Genomic DNA, 15,595 nt, shown 5'->3' with positions numbered 1-15,595 from the left:
ATACTCCTTCTTTCTGATTGTTACTGGACAACTGAAATTATGACAATGGATAAATGCAAAGAGGCGAATATATGTATTTCCTGCTTTAAAAGAGTCAGCCTCTTGAAGTACAGAAGTAAGGGAGAAAACTTATGTTAAGCTTGTGAATGGCAATTAGGAAACCATCTAAAATGTATTGCTAGATGCTTGCAAAGACATCATTGAATAAAGTGGGTGAGTGACTTAGATCTTGATTTTGAGAAAGAAGGTCCTGACTAAAAAATTCAACTGGAATTCAGAAGGAATTTTTTTTAATAAATTTTTTCAATAAAAATTTTTTCTTTAATAAAATTTAAAAGTTATAAATTTTATTAAGTTTAATAAAAGCATAAATTTCAAAGAGTAGGAAGGAAACATTGATTTGAATTAATATAAATCCAAAAGAAATGACAAGAATGTGATAAAATACACAAAACAAAAAAAAATTCATCGACAGAGGTTCAAAGACAATATTGTTTTAAGTAAATTGAGACTAAAAGAAAATCACTAATGGTAGAAATCTGTTACTTGATAGAAGTTATGGAATTGTCAGTAAACAAAAGAGGCAACAGCTAGGTCCAACAGTCATTTTTGTTGTATATTGAAAAATACATATGAGTTGTATCATAGAGACAACCAAGAGTAATCAAGTAATTTTTAAATTTCAATGTCCCAAAATTACTCTAGAATCTACACATTTTAAAATCCTTATATGTTTATTTGACTTGTATACAAGGTCTTTAAAAGAACTTTCTGGAAGGCAATGTCAATATTCTCTGTCATCAATTCCCAGGAAACTGGCTGGGAGTCAGGGACTGTTCTCATCCAGCCCTAGACACCTCTTAGAGAGTTTTCACCTCTGGACTGGTCATCCTGCATTCCTTTTACAGTCAACTGAGAGATAGAGGCATTTCTAGAATGAAATTCATCTGACTAAAAGCTGACATCTATGTTTGGTTAAAATAATCACATCCTAATGTGGTAGCCACTTCTTTTATTTTTAGAAAACCAAATGGATGCCCAAGCTTTCTCAGATCTGCCTGCAAGCCATCTGTCCTGACTCTCCTTGTGATGCAGTGGAAGAGATCATGTCCTTGGAGGTCTAAGCAAGGTCGTCTTGTAGGACTGAGCTTTTGACATGAGTACCACTCCAGTGGGAAAGCTAAGCTGAGAACTGAATGTTCTATCACTATAGGTCAGGCAAATGTTGATGCATTGAAAATGTTCAGGGAAGAGTTATGAACCTTCCTAGATGCCCTACAAATCAGTGGAAGACTCAGAGATCATGGTAAGCATTATTTATTTTCATAGTCTAAAAATATGCTTTAATAAATCTGCAAAAAAAAAAAATACATACAAATGTAAGGGGGAAATACTAAAAACAAGGTAATAATAAGTAGGATTTTGTATTATTTGTATTTTGTCATTTCTATTATGTAAGCTGCCTTCTGAAAGTGTCTGTCTATCCTGACTTCAGCTGATTCTAAAGGGACCAAAGGTGCTTTGACTACTAATTCAGACATGTCTATTTCTACTATAAAGGATGGTTGGGGCTGAAAGTGGTATTTAAACAGCAGGGTAAAATCTTGCTCCTTTATAATGAAAAGTCTGATTAAAGAATTGGGAAAAACAATTCTTACAATATGAAACTCAGGAAGTGCAATCTATTTTGATTATTAAAAAAAGGGCAAAAGGTAACAATCACAGCCTGACATTACCTACAGGGTTAATCTCAATAATGACTTCTCAACCTGTCTGGCAAAGATATAACAGAAGTCAGTGGCTGGAAGCTGAAGATAACTCAGACTAGAAACCAAACATAATTATTGGCAGTGACAACAAATAATAATTATAAGGGTGACTGCTGATCCTTTAACTAAAGAACCCTCAAAATCACATTTATAAAAATAAACTCTGCAAATCAGGCAATCAATAACTGAGGAAGGAACATAGCTTTTTCTGTGCCAGATTCAGGCCAGTGTCTCACACTGCTCAGTAATCCATGAATCTATAAATCCACTATCCAGGAGTTTTCCTATTTTGATCTGTTTAAAGAAAATTTTATCTACATGCTTATCATGGTGACATTGAATCACTGTTATATGCATAAGGTTCTAAGCAGGTTAATTACCATTTTTTTCCAACTCCAGCCTCTCATATGATTTGCCACTGCCTCTCACAGCACTCTTGTTTTCAAAACTAATTCCCATTATCTAAAAGACTTTCCAAAGCAAACACAGCAGTGTAGCACTTTCTAATATTTATTTTGTATTCTCAAAGAAGAAGCAATAGTGGTAGGAGTTTTTTTGGGGTGAGAAGTTCTTCTTCTACAAAGGTACTTGTGTCCACTGTATTTTACTTAGTCCAAGGACTAGGTTCATGGGCCAAAGGCTTTGCTTTGTAATTTCTGAATATACAGTAGGTGGTTTATTTCATGCGAATTAGGTAAAGGCCTTATTCTAGTAGCTGCAAACTGCTTCAGCATCTAATTGCAGCAGAAGATGGCAGATGAAAAGGGGTTTCATATACTAAGACAAAGATGCATAGTTTTTAAGGTCACTGTGATTCTCCCTCTAGCCTTCTTTCATACATAATTTGGAAAAAAAATAAACTCCAACCAAAACCTTCTCCGTGGAAGCCTGCCTCCTACTTTGATGTGTTTGACTGCATGGGGAGCACCCATCACCCACTCCCTGCATTTGTGTGCTAGGGAAGGTAAACTTGGCAGTGCTGGGAACAGCTTGGTGGACATGTGCAGCACACCGTGTGTGTTCACAGCACTATCACCCACCCAGATTAGCAGCTGAGCACTGCTGGGTGCAGACACCAATGCCTGCAGGTAAATACGGGCTTTGTAAGATATGGTTGAGTTGCTGACTCCATTGCAGGCTCCTTGACTGACCTTGGGACTAGAGCACTGTCTGCCTTTGTGTTTGAAAAGTTAAGATAATATTACTTGTCTGCCTCACAAGCATTTTGTGAGGTTAGAGACACGGTTTATTCAAGCTAGATGTAAAGTGTTACAGCAATGAGAGCTATGTAAATACCTATACTCAAAAAACCTCAATTAAAGCACCATCTTGCTAGAGGAAAGCACATTAATGCCCATCAGTCCCTGCAATGTCCCAGGACAGCTCACATACAGTTTCCCCCCCTCTCTGAGGTAAAGAAACCCCATTGGTGACAGAGCCTCAGAGGGGACACCTGCAGTGAGTGAGCACAGAGCACTTCATAGCACAGGTTTTGCTGTGATTTACAGTCTTGTGCTTGGTAAGGAGCAATAGCTGAGGGGTGGCTTATCCCATTAGTCCCAGTCTTGGTTGACCAATGGAGCTGAGGAATGATGGGGAGCAGCAAAGGCCCCGAGGTGCACTCAGAGGCCTGGCTGCCTGTGACAGACACCCTCAGGAGCACGTGCACATGCCACATGCTGCATGCACACAGAAGGAGGTTGCTTAACCAGGGCTTTACAAATATTTTCAAAGTGCTTTACAAAGAATTCATTAATAGATGACATATTTTTGCTAAAGGCACAACCAGCTCAACTAGATTTTATTACAGGTGTAAATAATATCAAGGGAATTTAAGTGTGAGCCTTGTTTCTCTGCTCTTAATCCCTCCTCCTGCTGACATGTTAAAGGTCTGCTTAATCATCCAGCCCTTTCCTCCCAAATTCACAAATGCTTCATCCACACTTACTTAATTTACAGGGATTTATACAAATGCCAGGAGGTACCTAGCAGTGCCCTACAGGTTTCATGGCCCCAATGAAAAAACAAACAATGCTACAGCCCAGATGTGACCCAGTGGTGCAGTTTAACCCATTGAGAAGACAAAACAGCAGCTTAGAAAGCCACCCCGGGTATTTTTAACCCCACAGCAGAAGAGCTGAGCACTTAGGGCTGGAGAAAGGCCAGAAATTAGGGGAGGATTGGGGCACGTTGAGCCCAAACACATCTGCTGAGCCCAAACACATTTGTACGGGGCTCAGCCTACCCTGTCCTTGTGGAGCCGAACTTGGGGAGCCCCTAGGACCAGCACTCATGGTGGGAACTCGGGATAGTGACGATGTCTCCCAGGGGCACTGGCCATACGGGACAGAAGGGGGACCTGTTGTGGGGAGACGAGACACGGACAGGTATCCCCGGGGGTTTCTGAGGGATGCAGGACGGGTGGTGCAGCTAGTGGGTCACCAAGGAGAAGGGGCCCCTCCGAGGAGCGGTGAGATGCCGCCTGTGGAAGTGCGCTCCTCGGGGTCGGTGGTGAGGGTGGGGGCTCCCCAGGGAGCGGGGCCGGAGGGGAACTCCCCGGTGCCAGGCGGAGGGGCAGGTAGGACCCCGTGCCGTGCCCTGCCGTGCACGAAGGCGCTGCGGGGCACCGCTCTGCGCGGGGCGGGCTCCCGCGGCGGGGGCGGCGGCGCCGGGAGGGCCGGGCCGGGAGGCGCGTCCCTCCCCTGGGCCGTTTCTCGGCGAGGCTGTTTAATAGCGGAGCCGCCCCCGGCCCGCCCCGTTGGAGCCGGCCCGTGCGGCACGGCGCGGCCGGGGCCGGGGCCGCTGCGGGCCATGGCGGGGGGCGGCGGGGGGGCGGCCGGCCGCGCCCGGCTGCTGGCCGTGCTGCTGGCCGGGCTGCTCGGCGGGGCGAGGGGCTTCGGTGACGAGGAGGAGCGGCGCTGCGACGCCATCCGCATCGCCATGTGCCAGAACCTGGGCTACAATGTCACCAAGATGCCCAACCTGGTGGGGCACGAGCTGCAGGCGGACGCGGAGCTGCAGCTCACCACCTTCACCCCCCTCATCCAGTACGGCTGCTCCAGCCAGCTCCAGGTGCGTCGGGGCTCCGGGGGGACCTGGGTGCCTGGGCGAGGTGGGAACGACACACGGCAGGGCCGTACGGTCCCCGGGGCTGGCTGCTGTCCCCCAGCACCCCATCCTCATCCCCATCCCCTCGGCTCAGTACTAACCCAACCCGAAAGTCGTGCCGCTTCGCAGTGTCGCTCCTGGCTGGCTGGGAAGAAAGCGCGGCTCGTGTTGGGCGGAGGTTCGGTGTCCCGGCGGTGTCCCGGCGGTGTCCCGGCGGTGTCCCGGCGGTGTCCCGGCTGCCCGCGGCGAGGAGCGCCCGCCGCAACGCGGTACCCCCCAGCCCGCCCGCTCGCGGAGGCTGCGGCGACTCCCGGAGCTTTCGCGGCCGCTGCCCTCCGTCCCGGCCGTGCCCCAGGTGCCGCGCCCGATTCCATGCGGAGCGAGCGGAGCTGGCCGCGGGGAGCTGGGGCAGCTCGGGACCCCGCCGGGAGCTTCACGGCGAAAGTTTCTTTCCCAGGCGAATGGCAGGCTCCCTGTCCTCCCCTCGGGCATGGATTTCCTCAAACAAAACCCAGCTTGTTTCTCGGGGCAGAGTTCCCGAGTCAGCACGCAATTCCTCTCACGGTGTCGCGTCGCCGAATTACTATTATTCAAAAGTCGCAAATGCATGTGTGAACTTACTGTAAAAAAACCCAAAACTTTTTCTGGGAGATCGTGAACCAAAGTATTTTAATAAATGCTTTTTTCCTCCTGTTAGTTTCTTAGCTGAAGTATCCAGGCAATGCTCAAAACAAATATATGTATTTGTTTAAACCCCTTTAATTTGGTTTTCTGCTTTCTTAAATTGTACCCTCGAGGTTTAAATCTGGCTAAATCCCACTCACTTCATTGGAACTGATGGGCTAAGTTTACATGGAGCTAATCTAGGGAGTAAAATTTTCAGACTTTGGTTTTAGACCATATTTGAACTGAAAGAAGACAACATGGTTATTTTTTTTCTCTCTTTTGTTTTTATTGTTCTTGTTTTATTTGTTTTATGCTGCTTCCTGATTTTTTTTAAGGCAAAGGACCAAATATTACTGCTAGAAAGGAAAAAAAACAAAACTTGTTATATTGCAACCTGTTTCATTTTCCCCCAACACACTTATGATTTCTGTTTCTCTCTTCCAGTTCTTCCTGTGTTCAGTTTATGTGCCGATGTGCACAGAAAAGATTAACATCCCCATAGGTCCCTGTGGAGGCATGTGCCTCTCTGTCAAAAGAAGATGTGAACCTGTTTTAAAAGAATTTGGGTTTGTCTGGCCAGACAGCCTAAACTGCAGCAAATTCCCACCCCAGAATGATCACAACCACATGTGCATGGAGGGCCCAGGAGACGAAGAGGTTCCCCTTCACAGCAAGACCTCCTTGCAGCCAGGAGAAGAGTGCCACGGCATGGGATCTAACTCAGATCAGTACATTTGGGTGAAGAGAAGCTTGAGCTGTGTCCTGAAATGTGGCTACGATGCTGGTCTGTACAGCAGGTCAGCTAAGGAATTCACAGATATCTGGATGGCCATATGGGCCAGTCTTTGCTTCATCTCAACTGCCTTCACAGTCCTGACCTTCCTGATTGATTCATCCAGATTTTCCTACCCAGAGCGGCCAATCATATTTTTAAGCATGTGCTACAATATTTATAGCATTGCTTATATTGTGAGGCTAACTGTGGGCCGGGAAAGGATATCCTGTGATTTTGAAGAGGCAGCAGAACCTGTTCTTATCCAAGAAGGTCTTAAGAACACAGGATGTGCGATAATTTTCTTGCTGATGTACTTTTTCGGGATGGCTAGCTCCATCTGGTGGGTTATTCTGACACTGACGTGGTTTCTGGCTGCAGGACTCAAGTGGGGCCATGAAGCAATCGAAATGCACAGCTCCTATTTCCACATCGCAGCCTGGGCCATCCCGGCAGTGAAGACCATCGTCATTTTGATTATGAGACTTGTAGATGCAGACGAGCTCACCGGCCTCTGCTATGTTGGGAACCAGAACCTGGATGCGTTGACAGGCTTTGTTGTTGCTCCACTTTTTACCTACCTTGTCATTGGGACTTTATTCATTGCAGCAGGACTCGTGGCCTTATTTAAAATCAGGTCTAATCTCCAGAAAGATGGAACTAAAACTGACAAACTGGAAAGACTGATGGTCAAAATTGGGGTCTTTTCAGTGTTGTACACCGTCCCAGCAACGTGTGTCATCGCCTGTTATTTCTACGAAATCTCCAACTGGGCCATTTTCCGCTATTCGGCAGATGATTCCAATATGGCAGTGGAGATGCTCAAAATTTTCATGTCCCTTCTGGTGGGTATTACATCAGGTATGTGGATCTGGTCAGCCAAAACTCTGCACACATGGCAGAAGTGCTCCAACAGACTGGTGAACTCAGGGAAAGTGAAACGGGAGAAGAGAGCAGATGGTTGGGTGAAACCCGGAAAAGGGAACGAGACCGTGGTATGAGAAAAGAACAGCATCCCACTGGTCTGACTGCTCTCCTGTGAAGGACTGATCATGTGCAAGCATTGCTGTGTAAATGTTGGGAATAGTGTAGGGGAATGGTTACACAACCTGTCTCTGGGGATGGGAGAAAAAAAAAAAGCCTTAAAGAATAAACAGCAAAGAGATCATGCTGCAGATACAATAGCCATAAACCACGCTGCCCAAAATAGGAGAGCCCAGGGAGGCTTTAAAAGCTGTGAAATACCCAAACATGTTATCTTCCTTTTTTAAGTCTTGAACTCTTTAGAAATGGAGGTGCTGTAGCCCATAGCTGTGGGACGATGTTTTCCTTTCGTCATCTTACAGCTGATGGAGGAAAGGCAGGCCAGGGCCAAATTCTGGGCTTAATTAGGGTCCAGTTACCAAGTTACCAGAAGATGGAGCAGGACCTCAGTCAGAGGTCTTCTTTCCAAGTTAAGCATTGAGAAGGAAGTGCTTGATGAGGATTCTGTCTTTATGCCCTGGGGAATTCTGGTGTTCCAATACACTGTACAATTCAGTCAGGGATCATGTCCTGAAACACATAGTAAATGGACTTCCCAGGTCTTACCCGTGATGAGTAGGATTTAGTGAGGTATTAGTGAGGATGACTTTTCAGTCATCTAATGGCCTAATAATAATTTTGACTCATTCTTTTTGCCACTTATAACCTGGTCTGAATGGGGAGTTGATTTTGCCTCGTGGGAATTTGAACCTCCCTGTGTTTCTTCCCACCTCAGTTATTCTGTGGTTTTATCAATATTTATAAAATCTAAAAGCTTTACTCAAGGCCGTCCTCAGAAGCAGAGGAATCAGCTCAAAGTGGGAAACTGCATATGGTCTTCTGCATCTATTATCATTATCCATCTGCCTCCATTCCTGCCCCTTCAGGTGTTCCTGCTATTTCTAGCAGACCACTTTATTCTGCTGCATTTATTAGCTTTAAAAAGTCTTAACTGTATAGTGTTCCTTCCTCCAGGAAAGAGAAAAATTAGTTGAAGGTACCTTCAAACAATGCCATGTTTCTCTAAGCAAACTTACTTGACTCTCTCTGGAGACTCATTGCATGAAGCAATTAAGTCTTAATGTATTTCATTCAGTGTGATGGTATCTTCTCTGTAGACGCCAGTCTGGGGAGAAGCAAAATGTTAAGTTCCTTGGCAGCCTCGTGTTCACACAGATCAGTTGTATAATTATGTGTGTCAGTTGCAATTAAAAGAACATTCTCAGCCCATGACATTGCAGTACAGCTGACTGCCTCACAACGATGCTTCAATTGCTCACTGACAGCTATGGAGATGGTTTTTTAATGTATATTTACACACAGAATGCGAGCAGGCATTCAGTCCTCAGGAACAACAAAAACCTTTCCAGTTTTTGTAAAGGGATCCAAGAAATTCAACTTTTTGGTGAATAATGTTTGAAAGAAACCATTGCATTTCTTATTCTTTTATTTGAGAAGGCACGGCTTGTGCTTGTGGGGAGCTGAATGTAGTGTCAGGGTCTTGTAAGAAAGGTGATGCAAATATCAATATCCTAGAAGCACTTAAGAGACCACTGTTATGATGCTCTATCCCTTTGAAACACATTTAATTTTATCTATGTGCCCCAAGCTTTTGCTTCTTTTGTTTGTGTGGAACCTGATCATCTGTAAAGCATTCCCCTGGTGCCCCAAATCCCATGATCTTCCAGGGCAGCTGAGAACAGATGCTGCTTTATTAAATACTTGCTTTCCACACAGGTGCCCGTGTGCTTCCCAAACCACAGTTCACTCCAGCTCTGGAAGTGAGCACTAATCTATCCCAGAAGCATGTATTGTTTCAATGTCAGTGTCGAAACATGTGCTAGAGAACTTTCTTTTCTTTTACAAACAAAATCCAGACCCCAAACAAACCCTAATGGCAGTCTTTGCGGTTGGGCTCCCTCTCCAGCAGAACAAGTGACAACTTGACACATTCTGTTCAAGACACACAAGCACTGTCTTGGCCAACACCACATTCCAGCTGGGCTTTTTCACCCTCTCCATAAAGTCTCTCGCTGTTAGTGTTGTGTTTGGATCTCGTTATTCCTTTGTGGACAAGGAGTTTTGCAAGTGTGAGATCTTCAGATGACTGAGCTTCTCCATCATGCAGTCTTTCTGCTGGCGCAGTGAGGAATGTAAAGTCAGCAGCTGTATGTTGGCTTTCAAGGAGCAAAGATGCAATATGACCCTTTTTTGTAAACTAGTATTTGGCCATGCCAAGGTGTCATGTTCGCTCAAGGTGTGTTTCACTCTGAAAGGCTTTGGATACTCTCCTGGCCAATAAGACCCATGTTTGAGCAGACTGATTCAATAAATGGCATTTTTAACCTTGTTATGTACACAGAAGTGAATGTTAAATAGTGCCTTTTTATGAAATCCTTGCATCTCTGCCTGTAACCCTGTGAACTGTTAACAGAGGGATGCCCCTGGTGATGTGAGACACAGTGAGCTGGATCAGGATGGCACTGTGTAGCCCTAGGAGGGACCTGGAGGGATATTCCATTAAAGCATGTGAGGGATTCAAATGCTATGGGAAAGAGGTGGGCTGGGGGAAGGCACAAGCTGCTGTTCCTGAGGATATATCTTTCCCCAGCAGTTGGGGGAACACTGTACTGACCCAAAGTGAAATTAGTGGTTGCATCAGTTAAACCATTCTATTGATGTATTCACCCCCATGCATTTACCTGGCTCCATGTCAGGGCTGTGTAAGTGGGAAGACACAGCAGACAGCTTAGAAACTGGCGCTTGCGAAGAGCGGGTATCAGCAACTCTTAAGTTCTCTCATTTCAACATTGTTACGAGCTGAAAGCCATAACCGGTGTGACTAATCCTGTCTCGGAAGTGCAGTTGCTGTGGTTATACAAGCAGAAACTTTGCAGGCGTTTCCTTCGATTGCGCAGTCCCTGCTCCCATCTCCCCCCCTCAGTGTGTGCTCTTGGCACTGCAGGTTTCAGAAGCATCTGCCAGAGAGGTACAAGCTTAACTCTCACATTAAACAGACAAGTTAGCGCCTTTCTCTGAATTTTAAGGAAATAGACACTGATTATTTTGGGGTGTACAGAAAATATATCTACTTCAATGTATGTACTGTAAATTTCTAATTTATCACTGTAAAAAAACCAAAACAACTTTGCTATTTAATTTTTATATCAAAATAAAACTTTAACCTCTGTGGATAATGAAAGAATTCATGGCAGCCTTCACATTTTTGGTGAGTTTGTTTCTTAAATAGGCTTCAGCATTGTTGGAAGTGCTTTTTTCCCCTGAAGGAAGAAGGACTGAAATGCTTATGCTGTCGTTGCTTTGTATGGGTTAATCCAGCGTGATTTGGATCTAATAACTGAGAACAAGACATTGTTGGGAAAAAGTGAAAGTATGTTCATGTTTCTACTCATGGGGTGGACAGAAACCCTTTCAAAGACAGCACGCAAGTCCTGGGTGCTGGCTGGGGCTGCAGCTGGAGCTTTGGTGGTGTGGGAGCATATCCTCAAAGCCCAACTGGAAGGCAAGGCAGAAACACAGCCCTCTACTGCTCCAGCACTCCTGTGATATAGCTCTGGAGAAGAGCAGCACCTCCTGTAAGGCTCTTTTTCTTCTATGTGTTATGGAATACGTACATCCAAAGCGTGAGCGTTCAGATCCGGAACGTATGGTGGAGGAGGGCAGAGTCACCACCGGTCTGTTCAGTGTATGGGAACTAACAGTGGCTTTTGGAAGGGGAAAATCCTAATCTTAGTAACTTGCTTGAAATGAGTTCATTCCTATGTGTGATTTCAGTGATTTCAACCCTTCAGAGGAGAGATTCAATTGAATGTCTACATTTTCTAGCAATGTTTTTTTAAAAAGTTAGGCTTATTAATGCTCTACTTTTCATTCCTGTTTGTCAATTCTGTTCACAGTTGTGATGTATGGGACAGCAAGGAGTTGCCTTTTGTGTGCATTCCTCACCAGTTTCTTTTGACACTGATAGAATAGTATGCAATATTAATTATTTAAACCCACTTAATTGTCTCCATCATGAAACAATCTGTGTGTGAGATTATTTAATTAGCAGAATGTTATTCTAATAAGAACCTAAATCAGACTAGAGTGGATAATAGTGAGGGTGTGCTGTAAAAAAAAATAGCAACTATCACCTGTGTATCTGTAGTTAATCAAGTTTTGAAGAGCAGCATCTAAAACTGGTAATTATGAGTGATTTGCTCATGCCTTTGGCAGCTCATCACTGTAATGTTCTCAGGCTGTTGATTAACGCAATGTCTCAGACTTATCCTAATGAGTCTTTAATAAAGCTACTGTTAACTGTAACAAACATAAAAGAGCTTCTGGGGGAAGGAGCAGGATCTCCCTCTTGTTCATACAACGTGAAAACCTCAGGTGTGGCATTCAAGATCATGTTGGCTGCTCAAGATCTCTCTCATGGGTGCTTGCCTTCACACAGATCCCTCACATCAGGTGTCTCAGAACATCACCTGTGAAGTGACAGTGGATTGCTGGAGTGGCTCTGAATTGTGAGCAAGCTCCCCAAACCACGGACATGACAAATCCACTCAGGTTTGCCCATTGAGGGAAGTATGTATCTGTATGCAATGCTCACAAAAATTAACATTTGTGAGGACTTTTTGTGGTTGTTTTGATATTTAGGCTTGGGGTTTTTTTACTTGGTTGGTTTTGTCTTTTTTTTTTTTCTTTCCTTTTTTTTTTTTTCCCTTTTTTTTTTCTATAAAGAAAGCAAATGTTAGGGAGTTTGTAGAGAAGGAGGCCAGAGTTGTGCTGCCAGCAATCAGGAGCAGCCTAAGCTCCAGTAATGTGAAAATATGGTATCACCAAGTCCCTGGCTTAAGTGGTGGTTTCCACCACACCTCCTCCATCCTCAGCCACTCATTCCCATAATGGTGCTACATTTCAGTTCCTCCTTCACTTTGCCAGTACAACTACTTGTGGTATGATGCGGGGATCATCCTGAGAAGCTACATCCCAAACCCTCTTGCACCATCTTCCCCATCAGGACAGAGCTGTGTCTACCTGCGAGGTTGTAAGAACAGGAGAGAGCAAAGTGACAACTGCCTGAGCACTTCCAGCTTCCCTAGCCTCAACTAAAACAGCAAAGCCTTCACTAGGGCTGTTGGTGACTCCCTAATTCTTTAACTGGGATGACTGAGTCCAGATGTGAACTGCTCACCTACAGGTGAATGCCCCATTACACAGCCCCATAGCAGCTGTGTTGCTGATGCTCCATAGTGCCTTTTTCAGCATGCTTGGACTAATTGGCTTATAATATAGGCCAGGAGTGTGCAGCCCCTTTCTCAATCTAGGATGGCTTAACCAGACTGCCAGACTCTGGTGTAGCTTGTGTACAGAGCAAAGCATCTCTGCGTGCTTGCAAAGCCAACGCCGGCTGCAACAGAAATGAGGCAGAGCACAGTCCCGGCTGGAGCAGGGTTGTGCCATCCTGCTGCATCTCACTAAGAGGAATGGGTGAGAGGATGGATGCAGGTCAGCCAGCTCTCAGCTGATGCTGAGCTGGTGCAATAGAGCCCATATCACTTACTATTTCCTGCAGCTGGGAAAAGATTTCTGACCAGAGGTCCTGCACATCCTGGCAGACTCCAGCTGTTGTAACAGCTTTGTGTTGTTAGCAACCAGATGTTTTGTTTTAAGCTCTGGGAACAGCCTACCAAACAGTCACCACAGGGCTGGAAGAGCACAAAGGTGCCTTAGAGGGGAGCAGCAGCAAATGAAGACCCAGACACTAAGGTATCACCGAGCAACTGTTGTTTTCTTTTCCCAGTTTTTTTGAGGAGTAGGGACATCCTGTGTGCCAGGTGTTAGGTACAACACCAGAGAAAACAGGTTAAATGCAAAAGGCAAATATTATTGCACTGGCAAGTTTACTGTGATTTGTAACTTTGATTTTGTTGTTGTGTTTCCTTCCAGACGTGAAAGTGCTTATTAATTAGATCTACTTAGAGGACTCAGAAAATGGATACTTTACTTAAATATTATCCATTTTTAAATCAAAGGTTTAAAATATTAAACATAACCAAAACAAAACAAAAAACCCAAACAATTACCCATGGCATGTCAATACACTGGCAATATAAATATCTTCATCTTATATTTCCATCAGCATTTAGCTAGTTTCCTGTCTGGTTCTTTCATTTCCTGAGCTTACTCCAAGGAAGGAAAAAACATCCGTCCTGCAAAATAGATGCAAGTCATTCAGCAGACTGCTTCTGCTTCTACAGTATTAAATTTTAAAATATTACTATGCAGAGAAACAGCCCGACAGTAAATGTTTTAATGGATGAAGTGTTTTTTTCCAAAGCAGCTCAGAGGCACTCTCACTCAAGTACTTGGTAAGGGATGATAAGCAGAGTGCCATGGAAAAGCAGAAATTTGGTTTTTCAGGGATTTTTCTTGCAGTCGAAGGTCTTCTGCCTTGCAGCAAGGAATGGCTGACATCTAGTGGCAGCTGCACCTTGGCCCCAGCTGCTCAAAGTCTCTCCCAGCCCTGCCCTCCACTCGTGTCAAAAAGCAGGGCAGGTACCTCAGCTACTGATGGTGAAGGCTTTGTCCAGCAGCACATTCTGCCAGCTCTGGGCTATACATTGCGGTTTGCACCAAGTGCATCAGCTAAGAAAATCAAAAGATCATTCTCCGTTTAATAAATTGAAAGATGTTAGATTAGGTATTAGAAAGAAATTCTTTATTACAGTGGGTGGTAAGGCTCTGGAACAAGTTGCCCAGAGGAGATGTGGATGCCCCATCCCTGGCAGTGTACAAGGCCAGGCTGGATAGGTCTTGGACCAGCCTGGGTTAGTGGAAGGTGTCCCTGCCCATGGTAGGGGGTTGGAAAAAGAGACTCTTCAAGATCACTCTAACTCAAACCACTCAATAATTCCATGATTCTATTAATCTCTCCTTGTTCAGCCCTGGGCTCAAGGCTGGCATGGTTACAGGAGGGTTGATAACAGTGCTCATGGAGAAAAAAAACAGACCTGGTAAAGTAGCATGGCAAAAAGTCCAATGGGACATCTGTCCCCTGCTGTGATGAAGAAAGCTGCTCTTGGCAGAAGCCAGCAGCACATAAAGTCCAAAAAGTTTATTTGAAGGACTTAACACAATCTCTTCCTTGGCCTCACACTAGTTATGTTTATAAGAAAAAGACCTGTGGGGATCACAGCAGAAAAGAAAGCCTCCAACATGGACTGACAGCCTGCTTCTTTCTGCTGCCATTTGGCAGCGGTGGGAAGGGCTGTCAGCCCCAGGAAGAAAGCATTAGGCATTTGCAGAGTCACGCGAAAGAGACACACAGTACAACTGCAATATTGAAAGAAGGGGTGCAGGAGAGGCCTGGAGATGGGGAAGAGGCTTCTCAGAGCAGGAAAGAATATATATATTGCATCGAAAAAATCAGCTGAAGAGGCCCTAGCGTATGAAAGTTATGACAAAAAATAATACCATTCCACTCACAAAACAATCATGTTGCTACAGCTGTGGCCTGAGCAGAGCCAAAAGAAATGAGGAGCCATCCATATCTCCCCAGAGAATGCTTTTATAACCAAAGCAGGGAAAGGGGCAGGTCTTATTCTGAAACACCAGTAATTCAGTAATTCACCCCGTCAGCGACAGCAAAGCCAGACATCATTTTGTCATGAGATGAGCTGGGTTTCACTTTTGTGAGCTCTCAAAGTCCCTCCCTCTAGAGAGCAGCGTCTGCTTCTGCCACAGCCCTGCCACCTTCGGGATGCACCAGGACACTGCATGGGGCTTCATCCCTTCTACCCTGCCTGCTCAGAATATCGGGTGCCTTTTGCTTATTTTGGCTGTGAAAAGTTAAGTCTGAGAGACAGAGCCACCAACTCAGTCTTCTTTTGGGTGGCCTTTCCAGCAGCTGCTGTCTGCAGCCCCGTGGCTCCCTCCCTCAGCTTGGGTTCCCATCAGGAGTTTGCAGTCCCTTTCCAAATCTGCTACTGAGCAGAGGGATTGGCCATGGCGAGCTAAGAGAGAGAGCTGGATTCAGCAGCTGCCGTGGATATTGGGACATGAGTGATAAGACAAGAGGAAGTGGCCTTAAATTGCACATGTGGAGGTTTAGATTGTTTATTTGGAAAAATGTGTTGATTTCCTCATTGTCAAGCCTTGGCAGAAGCTTCCCAGGATAGTAGTGGAGTCCCTATCCCCAGAGGTGTTTAAATGATGTGTAGAAGAACCTAATTAGCCTCCAGGGGACAGA

General features: G+C 45.0%; 1 protein-coding gene across 1 annotated transcript; it reads left to right on the top strand.

Moving 5' to 3' along the window:
- The first annotated feature begins 4,652 nt into the window (after nt 1-4,652).
- FZD4 (frizzled class receptor 4) lies at nt 4,653-10,559 on the top strand. The gene is made up of 2 exons (XM_053935392.1): nt 4,653-4,841; nt 5,988-10,559. The coding sequence occupies exons 1-2, from the start codon at nt 4,710-4,712 to the stop codon at nt 7,314-7,316; spliced, it is 1,461 nt and encodes a 486-aa protein (XP_053791367.1). The 5' UTR covers nt 4,653-4,709; the 3' UTR covers nt 7,317-10,559.
- Nucleotides 10,560-15,595: the final 5,036 nt, after the last annotated feature.

Source organism: Vidua chalybeata, chromosome 2, assembly GCF_026979565.1.
Source record: "Vidua chalybeata isolate OUT-0048 chromosome 2, bVidCha1 merged haplotype, whole genome shotgun sequence".
NCBI lineage: Eukaryota > Metazoa > Chordata > Aves > Passeriformes > Viduidae > Vidua > Vidua chalybeata.
The sequence above is the reverse complement of the archived record's forward strand: the minus strand, read 5'-3'. Positions and strand labels throughout refer to the sequence as shown.